This window comes from Schistocerca piceifrons, chromosome 8 (genome assembly GCF_021461385.2).
Source record: "Schistocerca piceifrons isolate TAMUIC-IGC-003096 chromosome 8, iqSchPice1.1, whole genome shotgun sequence".
NCBI classification, from domain to species: domain Eukaryota; kingdom Metazoa; phylum Arthropoda; class Insecta; order Orthoptera; family Acrididae; genus Schistocerca; species Schistocerca piceifrons.
Genome location: NC_060145.1, coordinates 345006486 through 345020137, shown reverse-complemented (window position 1 = coordinate 345020137; position 13652 = coordinate 345006486). Strand labels below are relative to the sequence as shown.

The 13652-nt window shown below is 42.8% G+C and overlaps 1 protein-coding gene across 2 annotated transcripts in view; it reads right to left on the bottom strand.

The window, feature by feature from the left end:
- The window catches only part of LOC124711255 (probable G-protein coupled receptor Mth-like 1), a 369949-nt gene that overhangs the window by 112447 nt on the left and 243850 nt on the right, over nt 1-13652 (bottom strand). For both annotated transcript variants that reach the window (XM_047241226.1, XM_047241227.1), the window contains exon 6: nt 1947-2025. In XM_047241226.1, the coding sequence (XP_047097182.1) occupies nt 1947-2025 (79 nt within the window). The remainder of the gene's footprint in view (nt 1-1946; nt 2026-13652) is intronic.

Here is a 13652-nt window from a genome sequence, read left to right as displayed (position 1 = left end):
CATACTGCGACTATAGTTAAAATAGCGGATGATTTGGGTGCAAATTGGCATCACTCCTTTCATACCTTATTCCAGAAAACCCCAGATTCTATAAAGAATCGAATTCTCATGCGTAAAACAGCTTTAGACTTTGATTACTTTGCGAATTACTTACAATATTAAATATAGGGGACGATCAGAAGGTTGCCGTCCGAAGGCCATACTACATGTCGGTGCTTATATATCTGCATCGGAGTCGGGCTGCAATGTATATACGCTGCAGCAACGCCCTCAAATGGAAACTCTTTGAACTCTCCTTATAGTTGACGTTAAGCATGGAAGCGAACAAAAGTTAAGAAAAGGTTCTAATTATGTTTAAAGTTTGTTGGAAGTCTCTGGGTGTTCTCATTATCAAACACTGGATGAGTATAAAGAGGGTAATTTGCGCTCCATTTTAAACACAAGCTGGTTTTCCCCGCATCAAAGTGTTTTTTACGTCGCATCTCCGGAACTATGTGTCGTACAATGATACATACATTAAGTGGTATACGAGGATACTGTCTGTTCAATGGATTACGAATAGAGTAGCATTAAAGAAGCAATAAATTAAAATGTCATCTCTGATGCCGCAGTTTTACTGCATGAACGGCAAAAATGTAGTAAGTAATAGCCTTTTCCCTTTCTTCATATTGTGGTGTGTGTCAGCAATTAGGAGTTTCCTAAGACCTTGTTGCAAGTCGATAAGTGTCTCAGTTTTAAATGCTGTACGAATATAGTCTGGGTATCTGCGCGTCCTGAGCGACGCTGGGTTAAGAGATACACACGACTTCTAACTGTAATAACTGTCTCACTATGTTAAACCTTTAACATGAGATTTCATCAGTTAGTGGATAGATTATAATAGCATTTTTTTTTACTTAGTAAATAACTTATAGAAATCTTCAACACAGCGCTGAAAGCAGTATATCTTTTATTCACACATAATGCTGTTAGATCCTGACGTTCCCGCTAGCTGGCATTCGCGAATGAGTTCTTCACACAGTCATCATGGAGTCACACAACACCGCAGTGTGTGCTACGAACCGACGGTTTTACAGATATATGTTAACAGTGTGAGTTGCTGAGCTAGCTTTAGTGTGAAACCACTATTTTAGTCTTTATAACCTCTCATGTTTTCACTAGCATTAGGAGACACTGAAACATGCCCTGGACCATGGCCGATTCCCATAAAACAAAAGTCGCCAAGAAAGTTATAATATTGTTTTGTAATTTGGTAACTGAACATCCTTAAACTGCGCGTTACAAGAATAAAATTAATAACAAATTCTGTCCATAAAAAGCCTCTATCCCGGAAGTTCTCAACTGCAGCGGTATTATTATCGTTAAAACTAGAAACATGACGAGTATGAAGTACAAAGCAACTCATTAGAACTCCCAAAAATTAACTTCACTTCTAGAAACTTGGACTTCGACATTTTATCATCAGTGTCAGGGAATAATTTGAAAGACGATCGGCGTTAGCAATTAGAGACAATTTTGCTCAAGTTGGCCCTTGAGAAACGTAGTACCCCTTTTCAATTATGCTAGGTTCCACATTTCATGCGTGACAAGTCGCAAGGTCAGTCTTCGAACTAGCGTGACGTTTATCTTCTTACATAAGGAGAAAATGAACGCTTAAGCACTTCTAGAATGTTATTCTTTCTTTCTGAGAATTTTTTTCCTTACACTAAACGTCAGCTAAACTAATCGTTATCATTTTTTAACGAAAGAGAATTGTGGGTATGTGATTGTAGCGTTTAACTGCAAAGAAATCCCAAGTATATCCGAAATATCCTGACGTGTCCGCGAAATATTCCTTCAACTATATTAACAGTGTTTAGTTAGCATCCAAACGTTCCACGGATTCCAAACGAAATTCAATATGCCATAGGTGAGGAGTACAGTTCGTTTAGATCGTCTTTACTCACCTGAAGGCCCAGGAAATGTCCAGACACATGACGTTGAGCCAGAAGAACGCCGCCAGGAAGGAATACTGCACAATGAATGCTGCAACAGCAAAGACAGCAACACATTAGTAACTCTGCCGAACGGATAAAGAATCTGAATGAATGTGCTTAGACTAAACATTTGTACTAATTCGTTCCAACCACGTACAAACTTTAAGAGAACATCTACTACGTGCCCAATAGCGCAATAGTCAACAGGTATGTAAAGCTGCTATTTCTTTATCTCTTGCATGTATCTGCAACAGCATTCTTCAACAATCAAAACGGCCTACATGAAAAAAGCCTTCTCCGTGGCAACTAGCATAATTCCAAAAACACCTTTACAATCTGAGACACACCAACACACCTTACATAGTTTACAGGCGATATTATCTAAGTCATGGATAAAGACAGCCAGTGAATTTCGTGTCTCTAGACTTTACAAAATCTTTTATCCTAGCACTCCATGGATGCCATATAGGGAAAAGTAAACACATCAGACAAAAATCAGACATCAGTCTAATACCATGTAACACAGCCTCTAGCCACCACAATGGCCTCAAATCAGTGAAGAATAAAGTCAACAAGTTTCTTGAGGTATGGCATAACCAGCTGAAGTCACTCGTTGATGACTAGGACCAAAGAGCTACCTAACTGTGGTGATGTTTCTACTTCATTTTCTTACATGGCATTTTAGGCGCAAACTGTCATGGAAGCAATTTCTATAAAACACACATCAAAAAAGGTTTTGCATCACCTCGGTTCCGAGAGTTCCGGAAGCTGTGCAGAAAATTGGAATACAGATCAACATAAACATCATTTACGCCCTTTTTATCGCCCATGAAAACCATACATTGCATGTTGTACCATCATAGAACGAGACCTTCAGAGGTTGTGGTCCAGATTGCTGTACACACCAGTACCTCTAATACCCAGTAACACGTACTCTTGCATTGATGCATGCCTGTCCTCGTCGTAGCATACTATCGACAAGTTCATCAAGGCACTTTGGTCCAGATTATCCCACTCCTCAACGGCGATTCGGCATAGATCCCTCAGAGTGGTTGGTGGGTCACGTCATCCATGAACAGCCCTTTTCCATCTATCTCATGTATGTTCGATAGGGTTCATGTCTAAAGAACATGCTGGCCACTCTAGTCGAGTGATGTCGTTGTCCTGAAGGAAGTTATTCACAAGGTGTGCACGCGGGTGCGCGAATTGTCGTCCATGAGGACGAATGCCTCCCCAATATGCTGCCCATATGGTTGCACTATCTGTCGGAGGATGGCATTCACTTATCGTACAGCCGTTACGGCGTCTTCCATGACCACCAGCGTCGTACGTCGGCCCCACATAATGCCACCTCAAAACAGCAGTGAACCTCCACCTTGCTGCACTCGCTGGACAGTGTCTTTAAGGCGTTCAGCCTGACCAGGTTGCCTCCAAACGCGTCTCCGTCGATTGTCTGCTTGAAGGCATATGCGACACTCATCGTTGATCCATTCGGCATGTTGTTGGGCCCATCTGTACCGCGCTGCATTGTGTCGTGGTTGCAACGATGGACCTCGCCATGGACGTCGGGAGTGATGTTGCGCATCATGCAGCCTAATGCGCACAGTTTGAGTCGTAACACGACGTCCTGTGGCTGCACGAAAAGCATTATTCAACATGGTGGCGTTGCTGTCAGGGTTCCTCCGAGCCATAACCCGTAGGTTGCGGTCATCCATTGCAGTAGTAGCCCATGGGCGGCCTGAGCGAGGCATGTCATCGACAGTTCATGTCTCCTTGTATCTTCTGCATGTTCGAACAACATCGGTTTGGTTCACTCTGAGACGCCTGGACACTTCCCTTGTTGAGAGCTCTTCCTGCCACAAAGTAACAATGCGGACGCGATCGAACCGCGGTATTGACCGTCTAGAGATAGTTGAACTACAGACCACATGTGCCGTGTACCTCCTTTCTGGTGGAATGACTGGAACTGATCGGCTCTCGGACCCTTCCGTCTAATAGGCGCTGCTCATACATGGTTGGTTATATCTTTGGGCGGGTTTAGTGACGTCTCTGCTCAAAGGGACTGTGTCTGTGATACAATATCCACAGTCAACGTCTATCTTCAGCAGTTCTGGGAACTGGGGTGATGCAAAACATTTTTGGTGTGTATAACATGTACATACCAATAGCCAGCATAGTCGTTCCATTAACGGTATATAAAGACTGCACACAGTATTCTCTGCGGCCAATGATTGTGCTGCTAATTACTTCTTCTAGTCTGCAGCCGGTGGGGCTTTCTGTAGCTCGCTTTCGATAAGGGTGTTAAGTTAAAAGTAACGGAGTGTCATAAACTTATTCAGCACTAAAAGCCGCCCCTGAGCAGCTATAGAACAGGAAAGTTGAAATGTCCTGTGTCCACACAGGAAACATGTAACAGGGTGGCTGGCATTCCATAAAACTGCATTGTGCGATATGCTAGAAGAAATCCTTTTTGCTAAGATAGGTCTGAAACCCAGGTAAAACTCCGAGATTGAGATCATGGGACTGGCTATCGGTTGCAGTCATGGCATACAGGAGTAAAAGGATCTATGACTGGCTCACAGTAATTATTTTGGTACAAGGCACGATTTCCCATGTGTGCCTATGTGCAAAGCTTGTGGTTGGCCAGAGTTGGATATTTAATTCCCACGGAACACCATATTGGTTAACCATAACGAAACTGTGGGAGTAGGAACATATTGAACGTGTTTATTAAATTATTAATGGTCACAACTCACAAAGTCTGCTGCTGTTGACTGGCGAGATTCCTACGCTAGCAGAACCAGTCCGGTTTTGGATAATGAAAGTCAGAACACTTGCTGTATCGAAGTCGAAAACATCACTTGATGCACGATCATCAAAGAGTACGTTTGCTTCGGGAATGCTGAAGAATATGCACTGGTAGAAAAAAAATCTCAACATCAAGAAGGAGTTGTGAGACAAAACGATAGTTGGTAGGTCTGTTTCTACATCTACACGTTTCATGCCAGTCACTTAAGACTGACTCTGGTAGCGCCGCTATGAGGATGCAAATCAGATTCCCTTTAAATGCACGCTGTAAAGGTAGTGAGAATTAGTTAGCTTTGGGATTGAACATGATGTGTTGATGTTAGTCAAGAATGCCTTTAAGGCGAGAAAGAAGCCATTAGCAACAGCTCACTGCATCTGAACAAGGTTGCGTAATAGGGCTGCGAGAAGCTCGATGCACTTTCTGCGGTATTGCACAAAGATTTGGCAGGAATGTAGCCACAGTACAGCACTCTTCTCACTGTGGTGGTCACGAGAATGTACAGTCGGAAGAACATCGGGCTCCGCATGGCCACATGGCACTACCGAGAGGAAAACCGTTGTGTTCGGCAAAGGCTCTGGCACATCTTACTGCAGCTGCAGCAGCAATCTGAGCGACAGTTGGCATCACAGTGTCACAACGAACTGTTGCAAATCGGCTACGTCAAGGACAACTCCCTGCCAGGTGCCATGTAGCGCACATCCCACTGTCCTCAAACCACCTCCACTTTGCAACTTCAGTGGTGTCAAGCGAGATCCCATTGGAGGACAGGGTAGAGGTTTGTTATGTTTTCCAATGAAAGCTGCTCCCGACTCAGTGCCAGTGATGGCCATGCTTTGATTAGGAGGAGGGCAGTTGAGTGCCTGCAACTAACGTGTCTGCATGCTGGACACACTGGACCTACATCTGGAGTTACCGTCTGGAGTGCGATTTTATATGGCAGCAGGAACACACTCGTGGCTATCCCACCACCCTGACTACATAATTGTACGTCAGTCTGTTGATTCGACCTGTTGTGTTGACGTTTATGAAAAGCATTCCAGGGGTTGTTTTCCAACAGCATAATGCTCGCTCTCATACTGCTTTTGTAACACAACATGCTCCACAGAGTAATTGACCTGTTGCCTTGGCCTGCTCAGTGACGAGAATTGTCTCCAGTCGAGCACGTATGGGACGTCATTGGACAACAGCTCCAGCGTGATCCAATAACAGCATTAAACGTCCATGCACTGGCTGACCACGTGCAGCAGGCATGGAACACCATCCCACAAACTGACATCCAGCACCTGTACAACACAATGGATGCACCTTTGCATGCTTGCATTCAACATTCTGGCAGTTACACTGGTTATTAATGTACCAGCATTACACATTTGCCATGACTTATCTCACTTTTAGATTAACTTGTGACCTTGCAGTGTTAATCATATAAATATATTAATTACATTAATGTAATATTACAGTGTTAATCATATATATATATTACCTAGAGAAATGTTTTCCTGAAATTATGTTATTCTACATTAATTATCTTTTGTTGCTGCGATTTTTTTCCAACAGTGTATATCCATGTGAGATGTGCTAGCTATACTTTCATGCCTAACCGAGCCAGCCGTAGTAATATTCATTTAATAAGACATTATACATTGTGCGAAAATATTTCTGTTTAAGTTGTGTGATCTTACGGAGACCAACCCCTCCATGTAGGTCACCAGGTACTGGACCTTTAGCATCTTCGAGGTATGCTACACAGCATATCCGAGACCTCGCAGTTTCACCTGCTTTTCCTAATGGCCCCAGACATTTTATGTGGGATCAAGATTGGGTAATTCAACGGATCAGTCGAGATGTGGCAGGGTGCTTGATTATTCATCAAACCAGGCATGCAACCCTATGAAGATAGTTGTTGTCTTCTTAAAAGATGGGAATGTCCACAGTATACTCATGAAGATAAAAATCAAAGAGGACACACAGTCAGCAGCAATACTGAAATGGACAATCTAGTTCATTTTGGAGGTTATGTTAACAATTAAAAACAGATAAAAATCGGATAGGACGAAGTTGAGACTGTACGGAAGGTGACCGATCACAGCGAATTGTTGCAGATGTCGCAGAGTTCGTGTGTGGACGAACTCATAGAATTCGAATTCGATTACAGCACGCTGTTTTTTACGCACTGATATGGTTACGTAATACGTCAGCATGTTACACGCTACAATTCGGTGCCCTCGAGAGCAGTGGGCTGCAAATATCTAGACATGAAGAATAAAAATTTAAAAGGTTAATAACGTTTGTTTAATTTATAAAGATTTAAGAGTTTTCGCATAAAGAAATCGGAGGTATTACGTTATACCACGCTCTCGTAACGATTAACAAACGTAAAATCCTCTGTCACTATAGAATAACGCAATGTTTATTGTCGACTCGAACTGGCGATACTGCTCCTTTTTTAATAACTGTAGCAACTAGCAATCCACATGAAATCTGTGTATTTTATTACATTATTAATTTTTATTCTGTATATTACATAAATTTTTAAATACTGTGCCTGCATGTTTCCCCATTGTTTTAACATTGTATAGCACATAATCGATTCATACCCGCCAAGTTAGCCGAGAGCGCTAATGCGCTGCTTCCTGGACTCGAGTAGGCGCACCGGCCCCGGATCGAATCCGCCCGACGGATTACCGTCGTCGGTTGGTGTGCCAGCCAGCCTGGTAGTGGTTTTTAGGCGGTTTTCCACATCCCGCTAGGTGAATACCGGGCTGGTCCCCACGTTCCGCCTCAGTTACACGACTCGCGGATATCTGAAGACGCTCACACTATTCCATTAATTACACTCGATGCAGACAGCAGGGGTACACTAATTCCGTCTCTGGGGGTATGGGGTGGCGGCAGGAAGGGCATCCAGCCACCCCTTTCCATTAACCTTCCCAAATACGTTCCTAACAATGCCGACCCTGCGTCAGCGCGGGACATGGCACCAGTGAAAGAAAGAAGTGCATAATCGATTCAGTGTATAATCTCCTGTTGATTACATTTTGCGATAGTCATTTATGCGCTGCATTAGTTGCCCACGTCCGCAGGTCGTGGTGTAGTGGGTAGCGTTGCTGCCTCTAGACCACAGGGTCCTGGGTTCGATTCCTAGCCGGGTCGGGGATTTTCGCCACCTGGTGACTCGGTGTCGTGACAAACGATTTCATCATGTTTGCGTTGTCCTTATCATTTCATCATCTTTCGGGAAAAGTGGCGAGACTAGACAGTGAAAAGATTGGGAATTTGTACAGATACTGATAACCACACAGATGAGTGCACCACAACCCATATATCATGATTAGTTGCCAACGCCATCTTGTAAGTACTGATGCAACGGCTGGCCATTGTGCCTACAACTGTTCTGTGGCATTTTATACTGCATTTCCTTCTTCTTTTTAGCACAGCTATGTTCTGGTGATGAAATATAGAAACGCGTCAATAAATTAAGTTGCGACCACGACTTTCCACAATTTATTAAATGCTTTACACAATGTATAAGCGGCAATTGTGAATGGTTGTTTGTCTCATGGATGGAAGCATTTATCTGTCATGTGAGGAAAACATTGTTGTTGGTCCGTGTTAAGATGGACACGAGCAGTATACCATTCCTTGTATACACGCTGAAGAGTTCGCATTAGTCCACCAACAAATTGGGAAATTTCTTTCGCAGTGGTCATGAACAAGCCCGAACCGACAGATCCTTTTCTACCATTTTGTCACGTCCCCACGTCGATCCATATTACTGCACTCATTCTATACCAGCGACTGGCACATACACAGCGCTGCCCTGCATTTCCCGGCTGGCACCGGTTCTACACCTTCTGCAGCACCCTAAAACGATCGGTCCGCTCTTTTCAGGAAGTGCTTAATACATTGTTCTGTGAGCTTTTGTCGTATATGATATCAATCCCAGTTTGACAGTATTAAAAACTTCTTAATACGCAGAATGCAGCATATTATCCCGGATTAAGAGTCATACACAAACACAGAGGTAATTTCTAGTGTGGGCCAGGGCAGTTATTCTTCATGTTATATATCAATATGTAAAGGATAATTTTAGATATCATCTCCGTAGCTGACAGAGTTATTGATGAGCTACTGTTACCCTATAAATATTACTGGTAATATCGCGTTAGATCGTGTCAAAAGATTCGCAACTTCTTGCTCAATAAAATAATGTAAAACTATGCACATCACAAGAAGACTAACTTGATTTTACATCTCTGCTCCACACAAAAAAAAAAAAAAAAAAAAAAAAAAACTTAACTTCTGAGGTCATCAGTCCCCTAGGACTTAGAACTACTTAAACCTAACTAACCTAAGGACATCACACACACCCATGCCCAAGGCAGCATTCGAACCTGCGACCGTAGCGGTCGCGCGGTTCCAGACTGTAGTGCCTAGAACCGCTCGGCCTCTCCGGCCGGCGCTCCACAAGCAAACTTACGGTTTGTGGTGGAGGGTACTTTTTGCGCCGCTATCACAATCCCTCTTTCACTGTTCCAATCGCGAATGATTCGCGGGAAGAACGATATTGGCAAACCTCTGTGCAGCTCCAGTCGCTCTAATTTTACTTTATATCCTTTTCGCGAGATATACGTAGAAGGAAGCAATGTATTGGTTTTATCTCGTAGGAACGAACGTTTACGGAGCAGTAGATCGATCACACCGTATGCTCAGCGCCTCGCGTGCAGTGTCTGCCTCTGGACTCCGCTGAGCATCTCTGTGACGCTTTCACGCTGAGTACATGAACCTGTAACGAAGCGCACTGCTCTTCTTTGTATCATCTCTGTTTCCTCTAACAATCCTATGTGATACGGGTCCCAAACTGACGAGCAATATTCCAAAACTGATCGAAGATAGGTTCTGTAAGCTACACTCCGAAGTTTTTTCCAATGAGATTTGCCTTCCGTGCGACAATTATTAGTATCATTCATTGCGAGCAACTATCTGGAAGTAATAATGCGTCGGGAGGAAACGTTAAGCAATAAATAGTATGGTTCGATTTATTGCTCCAAAGGCGCAATTTTTCTATGACACATAGTTACGATAGGCTTGTACGATTCAAATAGAACTTCTTTTCAAACATACGGGATCCGCTTCTGTTCCAAATAACAGTAGGCATCGAACGTAAAGAAAGAAGAGTAGTGTCACTGGTCACATGCTTGTTGATCCTGACAAACTCAAATATGAGTGGCTCAGTGGAAGAGGGGGCCGATCCCAATCGCAAGCTGATTCGATGAGACGCTAATCTTCCCTGTTTTCCCAAACGACGATCGCAAATGATTAACGCGCACTGCACTTGCCGCGGTTCCATCTGTCGTTGGTTTACAGAGGATCATGCGTATATTTTTCTCCGCTAGGATGCAGCTGAAGTTTGTTTTGAAGTGCGCGATTCGTGCGCCCACTAGCTTGGGTGGAAAAATGGCCCATTCCAACTCAGAGCACGTATCAGGATTGCTCTGGCGGCCAAAGGTAGCTTACGTTTCTCGCTAGCAGGTGGAGTACGTTTTTTTCACCAAGTGTTCAGTCTAACATAGCTAGTGCAGCTGCCAGTGGAAAAAAAGCGAATAAGAGAAAATGTAGCGTATATGAATGAAACAAATCCACACATATTGTAAACATGTATGTATGTATCTTCCACATCTCCTCCTAAACTATTGGACCGTTTCAGCCAACCTTGGTAGACATGTCACACATCGTCTGAAAACAATCGCCTCGAGGGTAAGAACCACCTGCCCATCAAAAGGGTGGGTGTGACACTGAAAAAGAAATGTACCTCACGTTGCGCGAACCCTGACTTTTAATAATTTTTTCATAATGCGGGGCCACAGTCATAATATATTTCCTTAAAGTCAGTAGCCCGCCGGGGTGGCCGAGCGGTTCTACGCGCTACAGACTGTAACCGCGCGACCGCTACGGTTACAGGTTTGAATCCTGCCTTGGGCATGGATGTGTGTAACGTCCTTAGGTTAGTTAGGTTTAAGTAGTTCTAAATTCTAGGGGACTGATGACCTCAGAAGTTAAGTCCCATAGTGCTCAGAGCCATTTAAAGTCATTACCGCCATTAGACTGTCGTTTATTTACAGTGTTACATTTACACTTCCACAATCATGATTTCGGCTTCAAGGTGCCAATATCAAGTGTTTTCTGAAAGCAGATTAGACGGTTACAGTGAAATACATAACAAGTGATATAACCATATAAGAATCCATATTTATAATGCTTACTTACAAGTGTTATAAATTACCTAAGATGGTGTCCTACCGGACAGTGAGTCCAAAGATTTTTTTAAAAATGTCACCTGCTTGTAACAGTAATTTCTTTGACCAAGGCAATTTGACAGCCAACTGTCATTCAGTCAAGACGGTATACTCAGTAATGAAACAAAGCAGTAGGCTCTGCCAGAAATGTCGACTCTTAGACAATGTGTCTAATAGTGTATTTCAATACGACAGTATGCCATCTTAGGAAATTAATAACAAATGAGAGCACTTAGTGATTTGCAACAAACTTTAAACATAATTTCAAACCTGTAGGTAACTTTTACTCGCTGACAACCCCACAAAATGATGAGGGGGAAAAAAGCTTATCTCTTACTACATTTTAACTGTTCATGCAGTAAAACTGTCGCATCAGGCAGGGCGTTTTATTTTATTACTTCATTTCTACTAACTGTATTCGCGCCACATTCTGCAGACAGTATTCTCATACACACATCAATAAAAGTATTGCATCTCCTCGGTTCCCATAGCTCCTCAAGATAGACATTGGCTGTGGATATTGTATCACAGACACAGTCCCTTTGACTGTTCAGTGATATCACTAAACCCGTCCAAAGATGTAATGAACAGCGCCTATTAGACGGAGGGGGTCCGACAGACGATAATTCCAGTCATTCCACCAGGAAATGTTGATCTCTATTCCAATTTTCTGTACAGGTTCCTGAACTCTTGGAACCGAGGTGATTCAAAACATTTTTTGATGTGTGTACCGGCAAAATTGTATCATCAGACTACACATACTTCAGGAGATATGACGTCATAAGCACTGAGAGGCGTGCAAAATTGCCGCATCATGCATGACGTTTAAATTTATTGCTTCGTTGGTACTAGCTCTCTTCGCAACACATTTTGCATACAACATCCACATATACCGCTAAATGCACCTGCAAAATTATACCTTTGTACGACAAATAGTTCTGGAGCTATGACAACTAAAACAATGATCTGCACGAAAACAAAACTGCAGTACGAAGGGAGAAGGAGGAGAAGGACACAGATATGGTGGCTGAAGAAATGGACAGAGAGAGGGGGAGTGGGAACAGCGAAAGTGAAGAAGAAGAGATGGACAAAGAGAAAGTGGAAGAAGAGATGGACAGAGGAAAGAAAGAGGAGGAGATGGACAGAGAGAGGGGAGGTTCAAATGGCTCTGAGCACTATGGGACTTAACTTCTGTGGTCATTAGTCCCCTAGAACTTAGAACTACTTAAACCTAACGAACCTAAGGACATCACACACATCCATGTCCGAGGCAGGATTAGAACCTGCGACCGTAGCAGTTACGCGATTCCAGACTGAAGCGCCTAGAACCGCACTGCCACAACGGCCGGCTGCCTGTGAAGAAACTCAATGACAGTAATCAATATTGTATGATGAATAAGATAAATAAGAATTTGACAGTACTGGGACTCTGTCTGCAGACGAGCAATTGCAGCTGGTTTGAGGAAATTCAACGTAAGTTCCTTGTGTCAGACTCTACATGTGATGTAGATTTTGGTATAACAAAGTTAAGAAAGACAATAAAAGTAGATTACCTACATGCCTTTAGGGCAGATCAGAATAAAATAGCCGCACAGTCATCGAAATGAAAGCTGAGGATTTAAAGTGTTTTACTACTATAAATAAAATGTTATCCAAAGAATCGTGCCACTATATACGCAGTGTGCTTTAGATAGGATTCGAAGTTTCAGTTTTACAGCCATAAACGTGTAATGTATATGCAATTTATCTGCACTGGCATAGCTGCAGAAGGAAAAGAAAATGATTTGGGAACAGAGAAAAGGAAATATCCTGTGCTGCGCGATGTTAGCCTTCCGATGAAATAACCTGTTATAGCAGGTCAATTAAAAAGTCGAAACACAATATTACGACGCTCATAAAAATTATACTTGCTGTCTTTAAATGCTCTACACAACTCTCAAAGCAGAAACTGTGACATATACCTGGAAACTGATGCTTAAAACACTACGTGTTTCCTGATTTTCATTACTCGTACCCCCTTTGTTTCATGTGTACTCTTCGTGAATAAAATTATAGAAATGCAATTGTAAGTAAGAATAATCGTTCGATAAACCCTCATATTGCGCGACATTTGACCATTTACATAAGAGATATTTGGAAAGTCAGAATAAACTATCAATTGTTTCAATACTAGCTCATGCAGTGTCTTGCATATTTTAAGATAGAAAGTCTGTTGCATATTGAATTTCTACACCAACAAGAAAGAAAAACAAAGAAATTTCTCCAAGCTCTACGTGCCTACTAAAACCTGACATTTACTAAAGGTTATATTTTCTAGTAGCAAGCTGTAGTTCGGATGGAGCTTTGTTTCTGTCAGCCATTCAGTTGTCGAGGAAATACACAATATAGCTCGACTGGGAATTTCAAGAACGTCTGTCTCCTACTTCCTCCCACGCCCTCTCCCCCTCCCAAACCCCGCCGTTCCGCCACATCGTATCTCTGCTGATGAGACCATTAAGCTTAAGACACGCAAGCATACAACCAACCATTCTTCACTAGTTCCATCCGTGAGAGGAGCGGCGAGGAACGCTT